We start from the raw sequence: 23092 nt of genomic DNA, 5'->3' as shown, positions 1-23092 counted from the left end.
CATATAGTGGAAGAAATACAGGAGGAATGCGGAAGGGCGAGTACGGCGGGCAATCAGAGCATGCTCTCTCAGATACGATTGTATAGCTCTGCGGGGTGGGTGGGATCAGTGCGTCCTGATTATTGTGGGGGAATTCCTCCAAAAGTTATGACGATGGGCTGGAGATGCAGTGGAGACGTTGCAACGGAATGCCCGGTTGTGTTCTCTTGTATTCTCGGCGGAACTGGCGGGTACCTTGGTGTGCCATATTATTGTATGATTTGATTGCCGTCTGTCCAGGCAGCTGAAAGGTTTCGTTGAATGGTTGGGACTCCAAGTTATCCAAGTGGCCTGGAGCTTCCTTGGGCCCAATGCCAATCCAACTCCAGCAACACGGCCTTCCAACTAGCTCCCTGATCACATCACCAGGGGTTAAAAAAAAGAAAAGGAAGAAAAAGAAAAAGAAAAAGAAAAAGAAAAATCGTTGTACTCCTCACACCCTGACAAAGCCTCGACAGCCCTCTAAATCCCCAGCTCCAAAACACCATGCACGCTTTCTAGCTCGAGGGGATGCCACTACACACTACGATGACACGCAAGGCTTTCAAATTTGTTTCATTTAAAAAATAAAAAATAAAAATAAAAAAATATGGCAACGCAGTGTAGTAGTACCTCCTAGTATATAAACACAATACAGCTAGAGCCTGGAACCAGTTTCTATTAATAGTAACTGTCGCGCGAAACCCAGACGCGCAGAATTCAACCAAAATTTACTCCTGCAGGTAAATCACGGCGTCGTCCTAGAACATCCCGTCTCTCACAGCTTTGAGACAACGGTAAGAGTTCCTGTCTTCTGGATCAAATACTCATCAATGGCAACGTCTTTGCCGGCTTCTTTGCCGTAGCCAGATTCCTTGATCCCTCCAAACGGGGATTCTGCAGCGGAGGCATTACCTAAATAAAATGTCAGATGCGGACTCTCGAGAGGAAGAGCAAAAAGAGGAGATGCCGAACCTGTATTCATGCCAATCATACCAGCTTCAAGGCTCTCGAGCAGTCGCCAGGAACGGTTGACGTCGCTGGTGAAAAAATAGGATGCGAGTCCCATGGATGTATTATTTGCTGCTTGAACAACCTCCTCCTCAGTTTCAAACCTGTAGAGTCCTAGGAGAGGACCGAAAATTTCCTCATAAGTCGTCAGCATGGAGGAGGTCATCTCTGAGATAATTGTAGGCTCGAAGAAATAGCCCCCAAGGTTACTGGGGCGTTTCCCACCACATAACACTCTACCCCCTTTGGAGACAGCATCAGCGACGTGTCTCTCCAACTTCTCGATACCTCGGGGGGTTGTGATTGCGCCCATTGTGGTAGAGGAGTTAGCACCATGGCCAACGCGAAGCTTCTGCGTCGCCTTGAGCGTCTTCTGCGCAAACTTGTCATACACCCCACTCTGGACATAGACTCTGTTTGCATGCGTGCAAGCCTGTCCAGCGGTGCGCCACTTAAGTATCATGAGTGCAGCAACTGCTTGGTCGAGGTCCGCGTCATTGAAGACAATGAATGGACAATTGCCGCCAAGCTCAAGTGTTACCTTTTTCAATCCATCAGAACAGTGGCGGGCCACAATTCTTCCCACAGCAGTGCTTCCAGTGAAAGTTACTTTGCGTACGAGAGGGTGCTTGCAAAGAGCCTCACTGACTGAATGCGTATTAGTGTTGTCGGTCGTGATGACATTCAGAACCCCGGAGGGAAAGCCAGCACGTAGAGCTAGGTCTGCCAGGGCCAGGACACTGAGGGGAGTCTCCGGAGATGGCTTGACGATCATAGAGCAGCCAGCTGCCAGAGCAGCCGCAACTTTACGAATGATCATGGCGACGGGGAAGTTCCACGGTACCAACGCAACGCTGACTCCAATGGGCTGCTTGACTACGAAGGTTCGGCGCTCAGAGACGGATGGAATGGCGATGGAGCCTCGAATCCGTTCTGCTTCACCAGCAAACCACCAGGCAAAGCCAAGTGCATAATCGACCTCTCCGCGTGCCTCCGTAATTGGTTTGCCGGTTTCGTACACAACTAGCCGTGCAATGTCCTCGCGACTATTTGTTATCAGATCGTACCACTTTAGAAGCATTTTCGCTCGTTGGCGTGGGTTTACATGGCGATATTTGAGGAACGCGGTGTGTGACGTCGTGACGTATTCGTGCACGTCTTCAACCTTGTTGGCTGGGCATGTAGCGAAGATTTGTCTGCTCCCAGGATCTGATTAACACTCAGCAAAATATATACTTTCATCGCTAGTACATCGAGCAAAAATGGCTTGCAGGGTGCATTGTTCACCTTCGACTTCAAAAGTCTCCCGTGCTCCTGATTGGACCCATTTGCCGTTAAGCAATGAGCTTTCATGGAAAAGGGCCCGATCGTCTAACTACAAAATTTGTTAATATTCATCCGTGTCGCAAGAAGAACCTCAATGTGTCTTGACTCACTTGGAAGAGCAATTGGTGAGGCATGATAATGTCTTAACAAGGCTTTATCTCTTGCAGAATATAGATAGGGATGTGTCCAAGCTGTTGCAAGGTTTTGCTCCGAGGTGCTAAATAACTATCAACAAGCCTTCATGGGAGATGTTCAACGCGATGTTCAGAGAACTTCGGCTTCTTTTTATGTCGTCCACTCATTATCATTGTTCTCTCGCTCCGGTTCTTCCCAGGCTTTGACCGTCCCCAGGAACATGGTTTTGAGAAGTCTGGGATTGCTCTGGGCAGTTCGTTGGGACGCGGAGCCCAGAAGCTGTCCGGGTCGATGATTGCCCGCCCGTTACGCTGCAAAAAGTGGGGTGTCCTTCGCTCCTCTTGGCCTTTTCCTTTAAAGGTGCGATTTACATCTCCCCATTGCCAGTGGCGGAGAGCAGGATGGTCGAGACTTGTTGTCAATGTTGAGTCATGCCTTTAAAGGAGATCCGGGATGCATGGCGGCGCCCTTCGAAAATTTTCCCTTGAGCAAGTGATGGGACCGAAGATACACAACTCGAGGATATGATCACAAACTTGATCATGGCACCTCTTCCAACTTAAGCCTTTGGAGGTAAGTCTATCCCGAGTCATGCTGCTCGTGGCGCCGAATTTCGATTTTGATTTTGAATTTCTGTTGGCAATCGCCTAGTTTCGGGAGGATTTCTATTTAAATATGCCGAGTTGTAGAAACTAACCTGGCTTCTTTCTCAGCAGTTAGAAAATGGGAAAATATATAAAAGCTTCAGTCTCTTGGTTTCAGGCTGTCCTCTGATCTTCGCATCGAGTGTCTTCTATATTTCATTCAGAGATTCGATCTCGTTCTAGATACTGGTATTTCTCAGCAACAATGACTGCCAAAACTCCCCATCCGTTTGACCCTCTTACCCCCGAAGAAATTTCCAGAGTGCGTTAACCCGATGTTCCCTTTTACACTGTCTGTCTACCCCATTACTTAGAAAGAATCCATCGCAGGCTGGACGAATCGTTCTTCCGCACTTTGGCGGGCAGGATCCCAATTTTCGGGTCATCACGTTGCAGGAGCCGCCCAAAACACAGATGATACAGTATCTCGAGAAAGAGCATCGCAAGCAGACCATAGGAGAGGTTCCCACTCGTTCTGCACGTGTTGAGGTTGTGGTGAAAGGCCACAATGACACCAACGAGCTCTTCGAACTCTTTGTTGATCTCGACAATGATATAGTATCCCACAAGCAGCATCGCAAGGGAAAACATTCCTACATCGATGCGGACTATATGAAATCAGTTGAGGCTGCTTGTCTAGCCAATGACGAAGTGCAGGTCGAGATACGCTCCCTTGATCTTCCTCCAGGATCAACTGTTGTGGTGGAACCTTGGGCTTATGCCACAGACGGCATGAATGACATGACCCAGCGAGTCTCCATGGTATGTTTATTGTTCATGTACCTGCACTGAGTTACACCCTGCTCTCTCTTTTCCTGCTAAAAAATCATTCAGTGTTGGTTCTATCTCCGGTTTGAAGATAATCCAAATGCCAATTACTACTCATACCCTCTCGACATATGTGCAGAGGTCTCGGAGTCCCTCCAGGTCACCAAGGTATATCGCTTGCCGACAAAACCACACGGAAGAATCAATAATGAGCAGAAGCCCTTCGATCGCCGGAAAATTCGACCGACAGCAGCTACAGAGTACCACCCTGACTTGAGACCAAGCCCAAGGTCGACTACCAAACCTTACCAGGTTGTTCAGCCAGAGGGCCCATCATTCCGTATCGGTGGAAATCACGTAGAGTGGGAGAAATGGAGCTTTAGAGTAGGCTTCAACTACCGGGAAGGATTGACATTGCACGACATTCGCTACGATGGCCGGAGCTTGTTTTACAGGCTTTCGCTTGCGGAGATGTTTGTACCTTACGGTGATCCACGGGCTCCCTACCCTCGCAAGGCGGCATTTGACCTCGGAAATGATGGTGCAGGAATCAATGCCAATAATCTACAGCTTGGCTGTGACTGCCTAGGTAAGTACAAGCTAACTTCCTACTGTGCTTATCATTTTACCTTGGACTCTTATGCTAACCCGAGTGCACGTTTCAAAGGGACCATCAAGTATTTTGACGGCTACCATAACACGCCCTCTGGGAAGCCTTTGAAAATGCCAAACGTAGTGTGTTGCCATGAACAAGATGACGGCATCCTGTGGAAACATACCAATTTCCGCACTCAAGTTCCTGTGGTGGCTCGCTCTCGTATTCTCGTTTTACAGACTATCATTACAGTGAGCAACTACGAGTACATCCTTGCCTTCCATTTTTACCAAGATGCGTCGATTTTTTACGAAGTCCGTGCCACTGGTATCCTATCCACCGTTCCCGCCGACCTAGACACGAAGGCCAAATTTCCTTACGGCACCACTGTGGCACCAGGGGTTCTAGCGCCATATCACCAGCATCTCTTCAGCCTGCGCATAGACCCAGCGATCGATGGCTATTCCAATTCCCTGGTCGTTGAAGAGTCAAAGGCCCTTCCTGTGGGAGATCCTTCAGTCCACAACCCATTCGGTGTAGGCTATACCACCAACAGTCAAGCTGTCGAGGAAGAAGGGGGTTTTGACCTTGATTTCACTAAGAACCGGACCTTCAAGTTCCTCAACGAGAGCAAGATCAACCCTGTAACGGGTACGCCGGTTGGATTCAAGCTTCTCCCTGCTTACAGTCAAATGCTCCTCGCCAATTCCGAGTCATACCATGCGAAGCGCTCAGAGTTCACTAAGCATGCCATTTGGGTAACTCGCTACGAAGACGGGGACCACTTCCCCGCGGGCCGATATACCATGCAATCTACTGGCGGTGACGGTATCGCTTCTGTAATTGCCAAGCGAAAAGAGTCAAAAGCGGCCCAGTCAGTCAGAGATCAGGATATAGTCATCTGGCACACATTCGGAGCTACCCACAACCCTCGCATTGAGGATTGGCCGGTTATGCCGAGCGAGAAGCTCGTGGTTGGGCTCAAACCCGTCAACTTCTTTTCTTGCAATCCAGGCTTGGATGTAGCTCCCTCAACTCAAGAGAAGAACAAGAGTGTTTTGTACACTGGGGATGAATCCGAGCCAGCATCATGTTGTCACTCAAAGCTATAGTTCTTTTCTTGAAATCACTTCCTCGTTAAGAATAGACAAAAACACAATTGCTCATAATGCAAGAATAGACTAAATGGCATTATTGTTATTAACGTATTAGCCAGGAAGCAATAGTTTAATATATTATAAATCCATTGAAGTGCAACCCGCGTAGTAAATAATGTCGTCAATAGATTAAGAGGTCAGATTTGACGAGCAGCCGTTAAATACACGTGCTCTGGCTGCGAGTTTGGCGGAACCGAGAAAAGCTCGATGTCCATGGCAACATAATCATACCACATAACACCGCCAAAAAACAACATCGAGGTGTAGGAGGCACGCAACCCAACCCAACCCAGGAACAATATTGTATTGGTTTTTAACTGCGAGTCATTACCCTAGATTTGGTTTTCCATCAAAGGTAAGCAAGCTTGCGTTGGGTCTCAGATATCTCAGCAGCCAGACTTCGTGGCTTAAATATATAGCCCAAGGAGCAACCTTTTAGCCCTCCCCACCCAATGCCAACGGACATCAATAATATAGGTGCGATCGCAGCTAACAGGAAACATAGCTCTGCCTCTCACAATCACAACAGTCAGCGATTCCTGACAATCTGACATTGAGGCCGTTGACTAAAGTCATTGGCAAGAAATCCATCCCCGCATTTTTGGAATTTCGCCGTTACCGAGGGCGTCTTTAAATAGGTGGCCAGGTATAGAGTTCTCCCCGGTTCCCTGATTCCTCCTCAATATTGTCGTATTTCTCATGGACTCGACTATCTAATCCTTTACGCTTGAAATTTATATACAGGAGCACGAGCATGTCGGTATCCTGAAGCACTCTCTTCCAAAAGCTCTCTCTATCTTCGGTATCACCCTTCGCTATGGCGGAAATACTGTCGCGTTTGCTCTCCTTCCCACCAGTGTCTCCACGTACTGTATCTCAAATATCCGACGTTGAGTACGACAAAGAGATACGCACTTTATATTCAGACCTGAAGCGAATACCTGCGCATAAATTAGTTGCAGACATTCCTGGGAGAGGAAGTTTGTTGGAGGTTCGGTCTCTCCCTTCCCTGGCTGCACGGTTGAATAACATAATAACATAATCTGACGATCTGGCTGATGAATTGCTGTTGACAGCTTCTGGATCCGGGACTCCAAACTCTGGCCTACCTCTTCGTCATACTATCATATTACCAAGTTTCGCACGAGAATACGAAAGAATCATTCCCAGCCACTTGGCTGCCAGGAGGTGAAATCTGGTTAAAGTCAGTAGCATTCTTAAAGGTGTTTGACCCGATCCAAGTGAGATATGCCGGTCAAGAATGGAGAAGTCTTGTTGATGTGGTAGTAAAATCGGCTGAGATCGCTTCACGAGTGAGACCCCCCACTCCTACTTTTTCATAGAGCTTAAACTTGTTAATATCTTGAAGCCGTTGCTAGCTCTTCATCCTTTAAAAACCGCTATACTCCGCCTCGATCCTTCGTCTTCAACATTCACTTCGTCGCATACAACATTCGTACGGTTGTGTCTTCAGTCAAGGTCTTATCTAAATGCATTGGATATCCTCGACAAGCCTATTTGCCATTTCCCAACCACATCCGATAAGCAGTTCATTAAAAGGTCACAACTTCTTCTGTGTCAGCAACATGAATCGAGCACGTCCTTTATCACAGCTGCATCCGGGTTGCCCGGCAAAATAAACCACAGGTCCTATCTGGAGTACTTTCTGTACGGCGCCATGGTCTACATGGGGCTCAAGAAATGGGACGATGCCATTCATTTTCTCGAAATCGTGATTTCTGCGCCCACAACAAACTCAGTGAGCATTATCATGGTAGAAGCTTACAAAAAATGGGTCTTAGTGTGTCTTATAGAAAAGGGAAAGGTAAATAATTGAAAAATAATTTTTGATATTCGATCTGCTAATTATTTGACCTAACCATAGCCTCTACCTATGCCAAAAACAGTGACACCTTTTACAGCAAAGGCATATAGGTCACTAGCGAAACCTTACGAAGCTCTCGCTGACATCTTTAAATCTGGAAACGTGTCAAGATTGCTGGCAGAGATTGCCGCTGGGGAGGCTGTTTGGCTCAATGTAAGTGATAATTCGCATACCCACACCGGAATATATGAAGCACGATAGATTTTTAACTGATGTCTCATCAATTCTTTTTCGTTCCCCTTACCAGGATAACAACATGGGTTTGGTCTCACAAGTATTGGTTGCATATCAGCGATTTTCTATCGTGAAACTCGAGAAAACTTTCGCCGCATTATCAATACCCGATATAGCTTCATATTTAGGACCTGACGCCCAAACGACTGATATCTCTATAGCTGACTTGATTACTGCGGGACAGCTGCGGGCATCGTTAATACACGCTTCGGACTCTTCGACGCCCACCGTGCTTCGTTTTACTTCATCAACTGCTAACTTGGGTCATCTGTTAGAAGTGAAATTTAGCGCTGATTTAGTAACACAAAGAAGCCGATTAGAAACGCTTCTGAAGAACGTGCGTGGAACCGATATCAAATTGGAATTGGGCCGTGAGTATATAGAAAGCTTGCGGAAAGCACCGAGACCTTCAGACGTCGAAAGTAGGGATAGGTCCACGGCCGGGGTTTCCAATGGCGAGATGGACGAAGATGTGATGGGGGACTTTGAATAGAAACGAACCAATGACATTCGCAACGTTTGGCTGGTGACAACGATAGATTTTGTACTTAACGATATCGACGAATGATCTAATTATGATACTGCTCGGGTGCTGAATTAGACACGTATGACGACCAGCGCTGGTCTGCATGTGCGTCCTCCTAGACGACAATATTATCGCTTTCGTAAATGCTCGACGGTTCTTTCTCTACGGCGCTTCAGTAATCACTATACTGGAGGATAAATGTGGTATGATATATATATGTATGATTGCATCACGTTATTGGGGCGATAGAACAACCCAGACCCAAAAGCAAAGAAGAAAAATCTCCGAACCCGTTAAGCAGGATAGTAATTTGTCCACGGATGACTTTATAACAAAAGCGGATATCGGGTTAAATGATAGTTTATGTAATACAATAATGGAAAAAGCAGGAACTTTCAAAAGGTACAATTTTTGACCACTTTGGAAGAGTAACAAGCTCAAAACGTGATCCTGGGATCAGAATATCAAGCAAGAAAAGCATATAAAATGCGAACAGAGAAAAAAAAAAAAAAAAAAAAAAAAAAAAAGAAAAAAAAGAAAAAAAAGAAACGAAAAAGACGTCAGGCTGATGGAATTCAAAAAAGATAACCGGACCGTCCATCCGCCTGTGAATTTTTAAAGAAAAAGGCAAACAAAATGACACTTCATCTTCAAGTTATTTAGCTGCTAGCCGCGTTTCATGCTGTTGTCGATTCAGCTGACTCCTTTTGAGCTTCAACGTTGGGGATAGACGCGGCGGTTCCAGATAGGTCGGTAGAACGAGCTTTCGGATTCTTCGTATAATAGTTTGAGATGGCGGATTTAATTGCATCTTCAGCAAGCATGGAGCAATGAACTGCATTGGAAACAGAATATTAGCTCACTGGATCAGGTCCAACGTGGATAAAACATTCGTAACTTACGCTTTACGGGTGGCAAACATAGCTCCTTTGCAATCTCAGTATTCCGGATCTTTCCAGCTTCCTCCAACGTCATCCCCCTCACCAACTCGGTCAGGTAACTGGAGCTGGCGATGGCGCTGCCGCATCCAAATGTCTTAAATTTAACATCACTGATGGTATTGCTGCCCTTGTCGACACGAATCTGCAACTTCATGACATCTCCACAAGCTGGTGCACCAACAAGCCCCGTACCGACATCCACATCTGCCTTTGGCATCGAGCCTACATTCCGGGGATTGCTATAATGATCTAGCAGTGCACAAAAAGGTTAGCATGATGATCATGAAATTAGGCTCCAAATATAAAAGAGCCAACTATAAAGTACAACAAAGAATGAAAGATGATCAAACATATCTTTTTCATGATAGCCTCGGGCGGATGGGACGGCAATTCGGGCGAGATTATGACTATTTAGGCTGGAAACTGACGGACGGCCGGCGGCCTGTGGCAGGGTTGACAGAGCGGACGTCCGCGGGACAAGAGTGAGCAATCGTCTGAACATCGTGATTGAAATATGTAGATAGAAAATCCGACAAGTACGTGGCCTCGATGTCGCGGGTTTTATGAAGTCGGGTATTGAAGCTCGTAGAATCTGCAAGTATTTCAGTTCGTGTCGAAGGCGGGACAAGGGAAGATGCAGAATGATGGATTCGGCTGATTGATAAGACAAGCGGAGACTCGAAATTTTTGCCATGGGATAACTATTACATAAGTGCTTATTAATCATGTTCTAGGGGCGAATGCGGAGCAATTTCACTTCAGCTTCCAAGTTGGAACAAGCAGGGCAAGCGGATTTCTTCTCCATCGTGGAATTCTTGGAAGCCAAACGCCAACATCATGATAAGAAATGACATTTTACATGAGAAGTCCAACGCCACTGAAAACGAGTTATCTCCTCGTTTTAAAAACAGCAAACACAGATAAAAGCCAGCGCGGCCGTAACAGTGATGGGAATATGACATAGTAAGAAATTTGAAGCAGGTCAAATACTTCTACGCTGTATGTAATCCGACCAAGGAGAACTCGTGATACCGGTATATAATTACACCACAACCCATTCACTTCCTCGTTTAATAAACTTATCAATCATCAAACCTATATCATTGAGAGCGAATCGACAAACGTAAAATCCAAAAAACTCAGAGGCATGTCGAGCGCTAAGCTCAAGCCCAACAAGCGTCTGAGATGAATGCTTCAAACCAGGGTCTTCGACTTGCCGAGCAATTTGATCTGAATTTACCTGTTAACGTTCATAGACTCTCGCTGAGGCCAGAGACAGGAAGATGGGATGAACATGTCAAGGTTATCAGGCAAAGAGATTGCTTACCAAGGATCTGAGCAGCATCGAATAGCCTGGCCAGAGCACTCATGTAGCTCGCATGAGGACCCGTACACTGTAACTGAGTTACATCTCTCTTTGGTGCACGAAAGTCAAGGCTATCCGTCATCGGTAACGAATTCATGGTAAGTGCATCTCTCCCTCCATCCTTCGGTGCAGGAGCTGGTTGGGTAGGGGCGCCCGTTCCAGAGCTCTTCGATTTTAATTTTCGCCAGGACGCTAGGTACGACTTGCTTGAACCACTTGAAGGCTTTGCTGCGACATTGTCATAAATGGTGGAGGTATCTTCTCCGGATGATTTAAAAAGAGGCATTGATCCTTGGACACCAACGTCATTGCCTAGCTTTTTTGACCATATATTCTGGACTTGATCGAGGACATTTTCCAATGACTGCATTTCTTCGAGTACCGCTTCAGCATCATAGCTATCCGCCTGGGCGAGTTTCAGCAGGGCGGCCGTTAAAAGATCGCAACTTGATATTTTCTCCTCCACAGCTTTTAATTTCACATTCTGAACGCGCCACACATCCCTTGGAACAAAGAGCTTAGCTGTAAGATACCCACCACGGGGGTGGGCAATGGTCTGATACAAACACCTCATTAGCCAGAATGGCCGAAGGAGAAACGACTGCGGGCAGGGTTCCAGAGGCAGAGGAGCATTCGACACGGATGCGTTGGGGGAACCCAGGTTTGTAAGTGAGTGAATATGGCTATCGAAAATATAGGGTCCTCCGGCATGAAAACCGTGGGCAGTAAATGCAGTAGTGGTAGGGGTGAGTGAAGACGGGAGTGAAGGACTGCTCCCTTTCCTCGCCTCTAGGTTTGCGAAACTGGCACTGGACGGCGTGCCTGGTGTCTGTGAAACGATATCTGGTGTTGACACAGACATACCTCTAGCTTTCATTGCCCTGAGACTCGAGGAAGATATGTTCTTTCTAAGATTTTCAGGGGCTGATGAAACTTTTGCGACTATATGTGACGGGGATGGTAGAGAACCGGAGTCATCTATCTCTTGGGGCTGCAATTTAATTGTGAGTGAGTCGGTATGAACAGATTCAATGGGCTCTGAGGCTGTGGCAATGGCATGTATAGGATTATTTGGTGTACTCGTTTTGACCTTAGAAGGTGCATCGTGAGAACTTGGTGTTTGTACACTAGCCTGAGCCTCGGTTTTCGGGACTGATGAGGATATGTGAGGAGAGGCCGTGGAAACAGGGTCCGCCTGTGACCCGTTCGTTTCAATGGATAGCTCCTTCGGGTTCAGGCCGTCCACTCGTCTACCATTCAAACTTGTTGGCTTAGTTGATATCACCTGGGCCGAACTTGAAACTGAAGGTACGGATGGCATGGATGGCGGCAAGGGAGGTAACGATGGCATTGACGATGATACTGGTGGAGGTGGTAACGCAGAAATAGGGGGCGGATGGGGAGGCGATGAGGCCGTCTTTACCCTCGCATCCAATGACTGAAATTCAACACCTTCGGCAAGGGTGGAAAGTGAATTGCCAGAGGTAGTTACGTTTGATCCAACAGAGCTTCCCCAAGTCCTACCAGAAAATCCACTTGAGTCGGACTGCCGCGGAAGAGCAGACTTTGATTGCAAGTCAAACTCAAAGTCGGCCATCATCTCCTCCAAAATGCGCTCTTCCTCCTCATCTTCTACGTCTTCATCATATCCTCCAGTAACTGCCCCAAAATTCAATAGCACATCATCGCCATTCAACATGCGTTTGTCTTTGTTTCTGGCTAACGCGGCTTCAGATTCTATCTGAGCCTCCCGGACCTTCTGTTTCGCTAACTCAACACTCCTCCTTGCATCAGATACGATATCATCAGGGATAATGCTATCTGTCCCGCGTACTGGCTCAAATCCTTCATCATAGGCTGCTTCCACCGCGGCATCCAAAGCAGTGTCAAATTCAGCTTCAGTACCCTCGCTAGCATTGCGACCGTGTTTCGGACGGAGGTAGAGCAAGGATGATCTCGATCGGATTGAGGAACTTGATGACGCCCCAGACTCATCAATAGTGTCGAGCCAGGAGGTTGATTCGTTGCTTGCGTCATGGGAATGCTGATTCGGCAGAGGCGGAAGAGGGTTTGAGGTTTGCAACTGACTCGACGCTTGCTTGGTGAGATCCGATGGTGGGGAATACGTCATTGGTGATGAAGGCCTCCTTCCTGTCGCTGTGGGATCCCACCGTGCTTGTTTCAATCTTTCACTGGAACCATTCGGTTTTATATGAGGGTCTTTTTCTAAAGGACTTAGACTGTGAACGCTCATGTGACGGTCCAGGATTTGAGACTGAATTTGCAAGTCTAACATCGTCATCAAATACAGATGGTAGTAGGGACTGGCGTCTTGGAGGTATTTGTGAGGGGGCCAAGCTGCGCTGCTCTCGGGGGCTGACGAAATAGGGGCTGTCATTGGTGACGAAGCTTGGTCCTGCCGGCATGGATGTATCATGATACTCTATCCCAGCCGTTGGATACGATGGGAAAACAACGTCAGACGGCGATTCCGCGCCTTGTGGGGGGTCAGGTAAAGCCTTCCCATCGGCGCGCTGAGATGATAGACCAAGCCTTTGGAGCTCGGCTATCCGACTCGTATACGTATTCCGCTAGGTGGCCCTTATGTTAGTAATTGAACCCATGAATAGACCCTTAGACAAACACAAAAGACAACCACAATAACAATTAATATAAAATGGACATAGAGGGGCCCCACGTACAATCTCCTCTAACTTCTGTTTCTCATCATGACCGCCGCTGTGATGCATCACATGCTGCAGGAGCTGGCAAGCATCATTGTAAGCATCGATGGCTCCCTCGTAGTTCGTAGCATTATCGAGGAGGACAGCGGCGTTGGCCTTCTGTAAAGCTTTGGAAAGCATTGTTTTTTGAGACGGTCCTCGAATTTCGCGGTCTTGTAGTGGTTCTCTGTTCATTGAGATAGGAACCCCCGATCTAGGTCAGGGCCACCACGTGGGGTACGAGAGAGGAGATAAGAGTTAAGAAGTTTGGCGCAGAGTTGAGCCCAGAAGCATTAGCCTGCAAAGCAACTTCAACCTCGTCTGAAGGAGCATAAAGACGGTCCACCTTGCGGAAAACTCCTTTTGTGCCGGGAGAGGAGGCCGGTCCTCTTCAGCGACTCTCGCTGGGGGGCGCCCTGGAGGGATTCAGAGGTAACGTGGTAGATATCCAATCGCAGGTAATCAACGGACGAGTCAATGGCAAATCACAAGCCGAGGGAAATATTTGCCGGGAAGGCTGCACGTCTGGATAGTGGTAAGCGGTGTAAGACAAGGGACACGATAGGTGGGTTTGATCGAAGCGCAGTTCGGTGACAGCTGAGAATTCTCATGGGGAACAATGGCTCGAAGGCTCATTATTTGGCAGGACGGGAAATCATTGTTGAGTGGGGGGAAAGACGGGGAAAGACGACGTCAAAGCTAGGCCTTTCAGAAAGGCTGGTAATGGCGGGCGGTGGATGGGTTGTTGCGGGCTGACGAAACTTCGATGATAGGATAGGTGATTAATGTGGTTATGATCGATGTCTGGGCGATCATGTACATGTACATGTAAATGTAACAGGACAAAACTAACTAGTACTTTAGTCGCATTTTTTGCAAAAAGCCTCCCCTGAGAACGGGTATTTAAAATCCTGTACGGACGACAGCACGGAGGACTGTACATTTTAAATAGCCAGAGGCTGTTGGGGGAGGGAGGAGGTATTGAGATATTTTTCCAAACGAATGCAGTTGGACACACCTAGTTACGCATCTCATCTCAATTCTGACAATCATGCTGGAGGCCGAACTTGGGCGGGAGAAGGGCCACCAACAATTTCTCGTCACGTTTTACAGTTATTTTGACACAGAAAAATTGAAAAAATTAACACACACACTCACACATAATACTACACTGCCAATGGGAATAAACACCGTAAAATTATCTCAAAAAGAAGAAAGAAGAAAGAAGAAAAGAAGAAAAGAGGACGAGGAGAGAAGGACACGCTTATCTTCTGGTCAGCAGTCCAGGTACAATTACCCTCCTCCTAAACCATTCTCTCGATTTACTTCATAAATGAACTTGAGTAACAATAACAAGCCATCAGTCGAGTATATTCATTGTGTCTGGTCCTGGGAAAAGGAGGTAGGTTCAATGTGTTGTATATGGGTTTCTCTCTCGCCGTGATCATATTCTATTTGCTCACTGTGCTTAGCTACAGCTTGGACAGGTATTGCTACTAGCAGTGTCATCGGCATATGATGATATTGTAAAACAATACTTCAGCTAACTTTGCATGGCTTCTTTTGCATTTATCACATGTTGAAAAGTATAACTTGTTACACACCTGTTTTTATTTACAATGCCGTTTTAACAGCACGGGGTGGGATTAAAAAAAAGAAAGAAAAAAAAAGAAAAAAAAAAAAAAAAAAAAAAAAAAAAAAAAGATAAAGAGGCATTGGCTCCTTCTGCTTATTCTTTGATATTCGCGAAGTATGCTATTTACTTTCGGTACCACATCCGAGTAATCCTAGTGTGCCGCATCTTCTTCTGCAGCTGGAAAATACCATACATAAGGGCTTCTGAGGTTGGAGGGCCTAGAAAACATAGTTGTTAACAGGCGCTATTGTCAGCTGAAATCATAAGATATAACACTCACATCCGGGAACATAGATGTCCACTGGTACTATCCTATCACAGCCTCTTGTGACCGAGTAGCTATAATGGTAGTAGCCACCGCCATTGGCACAGCTTCCCATGCTGATAACCCACCGAGGATCAGGCATTTGGTCATAAACCTGTCTTAATGCGGGTGCCATTTTGTTGGTCAACGTTCCGGCAACGATCATCACGTCCGATTGTCGCGGAGACGCTCTAAAAATAATACCCAGGCGGTCCTGATCGTAGCGGGGAGTCGACAAATGCATCATCTCCACGGCACAGCAGGCTAACCCGAATGTCATGGGCCACAAGGAGCTCTGTCTTGCCCAGTTTGTGACTTGGTCAAGTGTTGTCCTGTTGGTATGGCGATTAGTCCACCTCTTGAGCAAAATCAGGGAGTAGCATCTGAGTAATCCGGCAGCCATACAGCGCAAATTGCATAGCCCCAACCTTCTTTTCCTGACTGGGCAAAGGTACTTCTATTCGCGGTTTTCCCGATGGCATAAGCCGATATTCATGTTTCTCGACTGCTGTAGAGGCATTGCGGATTGAAAGTAGGGCGCCGGGGGCTATCGACCGCTGCAAAAGCGGTAGCGGGATCGGAAAGGCAACTTCGCGCGGATGAAAATTAGCATCATATCCAGACATGTCCAGGCTTAGAGCTCTTACTATACGGTGCCACCCGCATTGGTGCCTGCCTTAAGGAAAGCATTGGGAAATTATTTGCCCTATGGATGAAGGTCGCGAGGGGTAGGTAGAGGTGATGCAGTTTGACCGTCGGAGGTGGGAGATTGGATGGGAAGTTTTGGAGCTGCTGTCCAAAATCTTGGAAATACACGCCATTTCATAACATACAATCAATACACACATATGCACTTGATACGTCTTGTACGGATGACGCCGTATTACATTACCGGAGTGGCGCAGAAACATTTCCATACAGTGCCAGGGCCATACAGCAAGTGGACAGTCTTTTGACAGTGCAAACCTTCATTATTGCCATCTTTCTCTATATAAATAGTAATCTGCTGGGTGTTCTGACATTACTTTTATTACTTATCTGTGATTTTTATGATGTTGATTATTATGTCACTTCAGCAGTTGTATGAAAAGCGGTACTAAGAAGATTGTGCTGCTCAGATTCAATTTATACAGCTAGCAAGCACAATATATAATTACACTGTACATTTACATAGATTTCTGTTTCAAACTTACTTTAAAGAATATCTGCTGATCAGACATATTTACTAAATTAATAAAATATTTAAAAATTCATTTAACTAGTTCTTCTATTTTTATTACTTTTTTATATTATTATTATTATTATTATTATTCTTTTATTATAAATATATACAGTTAGAGACTATAATATTTATTTAAAAACTTTTAATTCTCACAGTTTTTACAGTATACATCACCTGTAGTGTATGCCGATCACGTATTATACATGTAAAAAGGTAAATTGTAAGAAATCCCGCTTCTCGCGGATTCTTTACTTCTATTCCTATCTCTCATGTAATCAATAGAGCTAGCAGCCCTTGGCTACACATAACTATATAGACTGAAGTTTGTGAATACTATTCATAACTCAGCTTGAATACTATTATATATTTAATCTCTATATTTTATCTTTCTATTATGAATACTTCTAGTAGTTAATAGTATATATTACATCAAGCTGTAAATATCTGAATAATTATCTATAAGTACTTATTCTTACATTTCAAGCTCAGTCAGTCAGTAATTATCTATTATAACTAAAAGAACTAGAAACTTATATACTTTAATCTCTATAAACTCTACTATAGATACTCAGAAGTAGTTATCTGAATTATAAATAATCTTTATAGAAGAAGTCTCAGAGAATTTATTAATTATTTATAGAATATTATTCTCTATATCTGTAATAGAAGAACTCTCTGAATTTATAAATAAATTAATCTTAATAAAGAACATTCTTGAGTATCTCTTACAGAATTAAGCTATTTTTCTATAAAAAATATTTACTATCTGTAAACATTCTTAAACTAAGTCTCTAAATATAATTTTCAGAGATATCTATAAATTGAAAAGAAACTTTCTTAAGTTATAATTACTTAAGATTACTTATTAAATTATAATCTATAAAAACTTTTATAAGTTTGTATTTAAAATTAACTCATAAGCTCAGCTATATAATATAAAAGATAAAGAAGCTATTATCTATATAATAATAAATCTCTATTATACTGAAGTTAAGAACTGACTGAATTATTTAGAGAATAATTATAAGAGATTCTATTAATCTATTTTTAAAATCTATTTAAAGAATAAGTTAAGAGACTCTGTAAGCTGAATAAAGAATATCTGAATTATAATTATTAATATTAGAAAAAGAGATAAGAAATCTGATAAAGACTACTTATAATACTTTATAAAATTATAATATAAATTAAAATCTGTGAAAATAAAGCTCTGAAATAAGATCTGAATAATAATATTTATAAAGAGACTGAATAAAGATATATAAAATAAACTTATTAAATAAAACTCTAAGCTCTTAACTCTAAAGAAACTGATAACTTTTATTTATTACTTACAGATCACTGTAAGAGTTATAGATCTGTAAAAAATAAATTACTAATCAGTTTTATAAAGATTAAAATAACAGAGAATAAATTTATTAGAAAAAGATAATAAGATACAGAGAGATTTATATCTGACTACTAAGTAGAAAGAGAGAACTTTATAAGCTTCTATAAATAGAGTATATAATAGAAAGATTAAGAAAAAGAGACTTTATTTTATTTATTTTAAATCAGAATATCTTTATATAAACTGTCTAAATAAATTAAAATAAAAATTTAAGAAGTTATAGACAGAGTCAGTAACAGTCTTTTTAAAAGTTTTAAAACTGATATCTGAATCTGTTACTTCTCTGATAAAAATACTTACTTATAAAAAGAGACTGTACTATAGTACTACTACTCTATAAGTATAAGAAGTATTAATAAACTTAGAATTCTAGATTACTATAGTATTTCTAAGACTTACAGAGTAAATGAACTAAATAATAAAAACTGAGAATCTACTCTTATAATAAGCAGAATATAAGAACTCAGATCTGAGAGCTAAGAGACTTATAAAAGTTATCTTTGAATTATAAGATCTCTCTAAAATCTGAAGAAAATTTATAGAAACTGTAATTATCACAGATAATACAGATAATATATACTTAAAACTTATATAACTTCAATGATATAATTTATACATAGCTGTCTATAAGTCAGGTTTATACTTTTAATCAGTGTTAATAGACTCACTCACAGAGATAGAATTAGTTAATACTGTAGAGTTAATTAGAGAAGATAAGTTAATCTATATAATAACTTTATAAGTATCTGAGAATCTTATAATTATGAAAACTAAGCTTCAGATATCAGAGAAATACTGAAATCTTATAAAGATATTCAGCTTAGTAAAGATAGTTAAGCTTCTCTCTTACTATAAAAAGAATCTGATAATAGATTTAATAGAAGAATAGAAACTCTTCTAAGAATTAATCTATAAAGTCTTTTATTATGAGATAAAGATTTTATAAATCTATATAAAGAAGAATCTGAAGAATAACTTTATCTAATTTTTACAGATCTTTACAGAAGTCTCTATAATATTTATAAAGAAGAAGAATAAAGATCTCAGATTATATATAGACTACTATAATCTGAACTTTAAAATAATAAAGAGTTACTACTCTCTATCTCTGATTAAGAATATAATTAATTATCTTATAAGAGCTGTTATATTCATATAACTGAATATAATTAATATATATATTATCACACTCCCGGCCGCGCCAAGGCCTTGCTGCGGTTTCACACGGCTTATCACTTTCATGTGAATAATTTCATTCATCTCACAGATCATCTGAACCGGTTTTCAACCACTCTATGATATCATTCAGATATATCATAGAAAGATCTGATTGATGAATATAAGAACTCTGCTTCTATATAAGGTTAGCAGATTACTTTTCCTTAACAGTGAGACACTGCTGAGATATCACTCTGACTATTCTTACTTATAAAATGAGAGAAGATATTCACTCATTATCTATATAGAATAGCTAGATGCTGACTTCTTATAAAAGAAGTCAGTGATTTATTTTTCTTCTACTGAAATATATAAGAGTTACTGCATGTCTTATACAATCTTCTTAGTATACTAAGTATCATATCTGTGATATTCTCATAATAATTCTGTAGCCTACAAGCTCACTATTTAAGCAAGATAGTCAAGCTCACTTATATAGCTTCTTAAATAACTATCTCTATGTGATGTCACTGACTAGTCACTGCTTTGATTCTGTCACATTATAATTCAAATTACTTAATTTGATTATATATTTGAATCAGTCAAGCTTTAACAGATTAATATGATCTCACATATCTGTGCTGAGACTGACTTGATCTCACTCTCTGAGAGAAACACTATATCATTTTCTAGAGTGTGTACATCTCTACTTCAGCAGGAATCTGAGATTTCTGAATCTGCTGCATATTTTGACATGAGCTCTTCAACTGCTCTATCACTGCTGCTGTCTCTACACACCTATATCTATCATGAAGATAGAGAGATTAAGATCAGTGATTCTCTGAGATATAAGAGAAACATCTTGTCTGAATTTCACAGCTTTATTTATACTCTTGAATGAAAATTTCATCTTAATCTGAGTCAGTATAATACTTATGAGATATAAGTAATATACACTGTCAACCTTCTTGAAGGCATCTCTGCAACTACTTGAGTCATTAAGAAGAGAGAGCTTGAGTGTATTAATACTGTCATGACTTGAGAAGAATTCAAGAACTTTCTACTGAATTAAATTGAAGATTACTGCAATCACAGCTTTACAGCAGCACAGTGATTTAACTCATTACATTAATGAGATGATGAGAATTCTTTCAATTTTAATATAAGATTTGAAGAATATTAAGAGGAATTAACTGATGATTTAAACTAATTAAAAACACAGCTTTATCTTATAAAGCTGACTTATAAGATGCAGACAATAATATTATAATATCAGAGTTTATCAATCAATTGCACTGAGCTTATCAACCTGACTTTCTGAATCTATTTGAATAATCAATTCTCTGAGAAAAAGACTAACAAGATCTCTTCTAAGTAATCAATGATAAGATCTAAATAATGTTATGATGACTTTAGTGTGAAGAAAGTAAAGAAGAATTTTAAGTATTCTGATTCTTCACTCACTATGAAGAAATATTAAAAAAGATTTGATAAAGATCTCTGTTTCAACTGCAGAGCTGATAATCACTATGTCAGTGATTATAAGAAGCTGAAGAAGAGAAGAAACTGAGAAGATATCTTCTCAAAGTTAACTTCTCTTCTGACAAATGTATCTGTGAAAGATAAAGAAGAGAAAGAAAAGAATTGACAATTCTCATATCTCTGAGTTCATGTTATGATTACACTGTATACTCTGAATGAGAAGATATCAGTGAGATGTCTACTTAACTCTGAAGTAAATATTAACTTCATATTCTATTTCTTTTCTTTGATGAAGAGTTGAAAGAAGATAGATCTATCAGATCATGTGAAATTTACTGATGAAATAAAATATTATTATTTTGACATAATTTAAGCAAAGTGTGTGATTACAGACTCAGAAGAAATCTTTAAGAAGAGCAGTCTGCTTCTTCACATAGTTAACATTATAGATGAGAATGTCATTCTAGATCTCTTATAATTGAGAGAAAATAATTCTCTTATTAACTGAGTTACTTAGATGTGATGATACTGTCTCACTAATGAAGATTATTATTATTATTATTATTCTTCAATTATAGATGTATACAGTCAGAGACTATGACATCTACCTGAGAATCTTTAGTTCTCAGGGTTTTTCCTATATCTATAGAGTCAACTATTATACATTTATCAATTTCAAATATGTAAAATCAGAAAATTCTAGCTCAGAATACAAAAACTGTTTACAAATTGCAGTATTTCAACACCTTCTGATAGTTTGAAATCATTTGAAAATATTATGACAAAAGAAAAGAGAACATAGTCTTAAAGATAGACATATTAAATAGATAGAGAAAAGAACAGAAGAAAACAAGTACAGTAAAGAGAGACTATAATAAAACAAAATTATTAAAAGATGATGTATAGCTGTTTTAACAGACTATATCTAGTCAATTTCCACCTCTTCATATTCAGATACTGCTGAATTCAGCCATTTTCTTGTAGCTGCTCTAGTTTCTGATAGAAAGTCTATTAAGTATTTAGTTTCTGTCTCAGTTGAGAATAAGAACCTCATATTTAATTGATTTAAATCATACTTCTTCTTTAATCTGACTCTGAGACTATTGTATAATACACAATGCATTACAATATACTCAGGATTTTCATTCACATTGCAGAATGAGCACTCTGTTGAATCAAATCTATCATTAAATCTTTGTATATAAGATTTGAAATAACCATATCCTAGTTTCAGCTGAATTATAGATGAGAATATTTTCTTTTTACATTTAATTGAACAAGATTTCCACTTTGATTTTGTCTCAAATCTTGAATAATGTATACTCTTCTTTTATTTCTGTCAGCTTTCATTTCACTTATTTAAACAAGATTCTTTTATCTTTCTCTTTATGAAAGACCAGGACACTGTTTTTTGAATAGATCTGCTTAATTCTGAACCCTTTTTTACAGCTGAATCAGCCAATTCATTGCCATGAATATTCATATGAGCAGGAACTCAATGCAGATGAATTATCAGTTTTAATATTCTTCTCTTTTGAATTTTCAAAACAGAGTTTAAAATCAGTTCAAGATTCATTTGATTATTATAAATCTGACTATTTCTAACTCTTTTTAAAGCAGCTTGACTATCAGAGAATATTCATGTCTCTTTCAAATCATTTTCTCTTTTATAAGATTTTATTTCAATGAGTTTGAAAGCTTTCACTATTGCAAATAGTTCAGCATCAAAGACTTCAGATTCACAGCCTAAATTTCAGAAATCTGAGATAAAATTAATATTATCTTCAGTATAAGCAATGCCTGCGCCTAATCTATTCAAATTCTCATTTTTTGAGCCATCTGAGTAGATCAGAATAGAGTCTTTTATATTAATTATAGAGATCTTCTTCAAATGCTGTTCATATTCTCTCTCTTTAGATAGTTCACTTATTTGTAAGTCTATGAGAGATTCCAGCTTTTCTCTTCAGAGAGATATCTTCTCATGATCAATTTTCTCAACATTTAATGAAGAAAATTGATTCTTAATAAGTGAACATAGTCTATACAGTTGAGAGAGCATTTTCTTTAAAGAATTATTCTCATTTCAATCAAGAAATCTATTTCAACCCAGTTCATTTCCTGAGTTAACTGATAAAAATGAAGAAGAGACTCTTTCTCTGATTATATGATTTGAGCTCATCTTCATGACTCTCAGAGTATAGTTCATACAGGCCTTTTTAAATTGAATAGCAGAAGATGAAATTGAAGCTTCAATTTCCATTGCTTTAATAGAAGATGACTTGAATGCTTTCAGAATTCTTCTCAAAGCTCTGTTTTATAGACTTTGAAAGAGTTCAGTGAAGTTTTCTTGATTATTTCATCAAACTTAAACTTTATAATCAGCTACTGAGATAATACAGGCTATGTATAACTGTCTCATAGCCTGAAAGAATAGACCTCTCTCAGTATTTGATAGTCTGATTATACTATTCAGTAGTCTCTCTGCCTTGATGATTCGTTGTTGAATATGATATTTAAAATTTAGCTTGAAGTTTAACCATACTTCTAGCCATTTAACATTTAAACTGGGTT

At 41.0% G+C, this 23092-nt stretch overlaps 5 protein-coding genes across 7 annotated transcripts; 2 read left to right on the top strand and 3 right to left on the bottom strand.

The window, feature by feature from the left end:
- The first annotated feature begins 223 nt into the window (after positions 1-223).
- On the top strand, positions 224-5754 carry BDCG_00291. Of its 2 annotated transcripts, XM_045415809.1 has the most exons (5): positions 276-3063; positions 3204-3396; positions 3465-3896; positions 3969-4491; positions 4570-5754. In XM_045415809.1, exons 2-5 carry the CDS (start codon positions 3340-3342, stop codon positions 5607-5609), a joined length of 2052 nt encoding a protein of 683 aa, XP_045279107.1. In that variant the 5' UTR covers positions 276-3063; positions 3204-3339; the 3' UTR covers positions 5610-5754. The 2 variants fall into 2 exon arrangements, with proteins under 2 accessions (XP_045279106.1, XP_045279107.1); XM_045415808.1 differs by having other exon boundaries at positions 224-3396.
- Positions 600-2701, bottom strand: BDCG_00292 (succinate-semialdehyde dehydrogenase). The gene is made up of 4 exons (XM_045415810.1): positions 2466-2701; positions 2317-2404; positions 994-2238; positions 600-933 (listed from the first exon to the last, which is right to left on the bottom strand). Exons 1-4 carry the CDS (start codon positions 2487-2489, stop codon positions 797-799), a joined length of 1494 nt encoding a protein of 497 aa, XP_045271666.1. The 5' UTR covers positions 2490-2701; the 3' UTR covers positions 600-796.
- A 2-nt stretch (positions 5755-5756) lies between the features above and the next one.
- BDCG_00290 lies at positions 5757-10835 on the top strand. Of its 2 annotated transcripts, XM_045415806.1 has the most exons (8): positions 5757-6009; positions 6160-6300; positions 6399-6645; positions 6731-6967; positions 7024-7479; positions 7540-7692; positions 7787-10704; positions 10795-10835. In XM_045415806.1, exons 3-7 carry the CDS (start codon positions 6472-6474, stop codon positions 8264-8266), a joined length of 1500 nt encoding a protein of 499 aa, XP_045279105.1. In that variant the 5' UTR covers positions 5757-6009; positions 6160-6300; positions 6399-6471; the 3' UTR covers positions 8267-10704; positions 10795-10835. The 2 variants fall into 2 exon arrangements, with proteins under 2 accessions (XP_045279105.1, XP_045279104.1); XM_045415807.1 differs by lacking the exon at positions 10795-10835 and having other exon boundaries at positions 5880-6009; positions 7958-8798.
- On the bottom strand, positions 8977-13524 carry BDCG_16097 (uncharacterized protein; the record flags this gene model as incomplete). Its single annotated transcript, XM_045425362.1, has 7 exons — positions 8977-9134; positions 9202-9489; positions 10231-10237; positions 10364-10470; positions 10568-12881; positions 12916-13197; positions 13309-13524. 7 exons carry the CDS (start codon positions 13522-13524, stop codon positions 8977-8979), a joined length of 3372 nt encoding a protein of 1123 aa, XP_045279103.1.
- Positions 13525-14752: 1228 nt separating this feature from the next.
- BDCG_00287 (NADH-ubiquinone oxidoreductase 19.3 kDa subunit, mitochondrial) lies at positions 14753-16106 on the bottom strand. The gene is made up of 4 exons (XM_045415805.1): positions 15917-16106; positions 15675-15858; positions 15246-15601; positions 14753-15183 (listed from the first exon to the last, which is right to left on the bottom strand). Exons 1-4 carry the CDS (start codon positions 15957-15959, stop codon positions 15089-15091), a joined length of 678 nt encoding a protein of 225 aa, XP_045271665.1. The 5' UTR covers positions 15960-16106; the 3' UTR covers positions 14753-15088.
- Positions 16107-23092: the final 6986 nt, after the last annotated feature.

The sequence above is a fragment of the Blastomyces dermatitidis genome, assembly GCF_000003525.1.
Source record: "Blastomyces dermatitidis ER-3 genomic scaffold supercont1.1, whole genome shotgun sequence".
In the NCBI taxonomy this organism is placed as follows: domain Eukaryota; kingdom Fungi; phylum Ascomycota; class Eurotiomycetes; order Onygenales; family Ajellomycetaceae; genus Blastomyces; species Blastomyces dermatitidis.
Note: the sequence above shows the minus strand (reverse complement) of the source record. Positions and strands in the feature narration are given on the sequence as shown.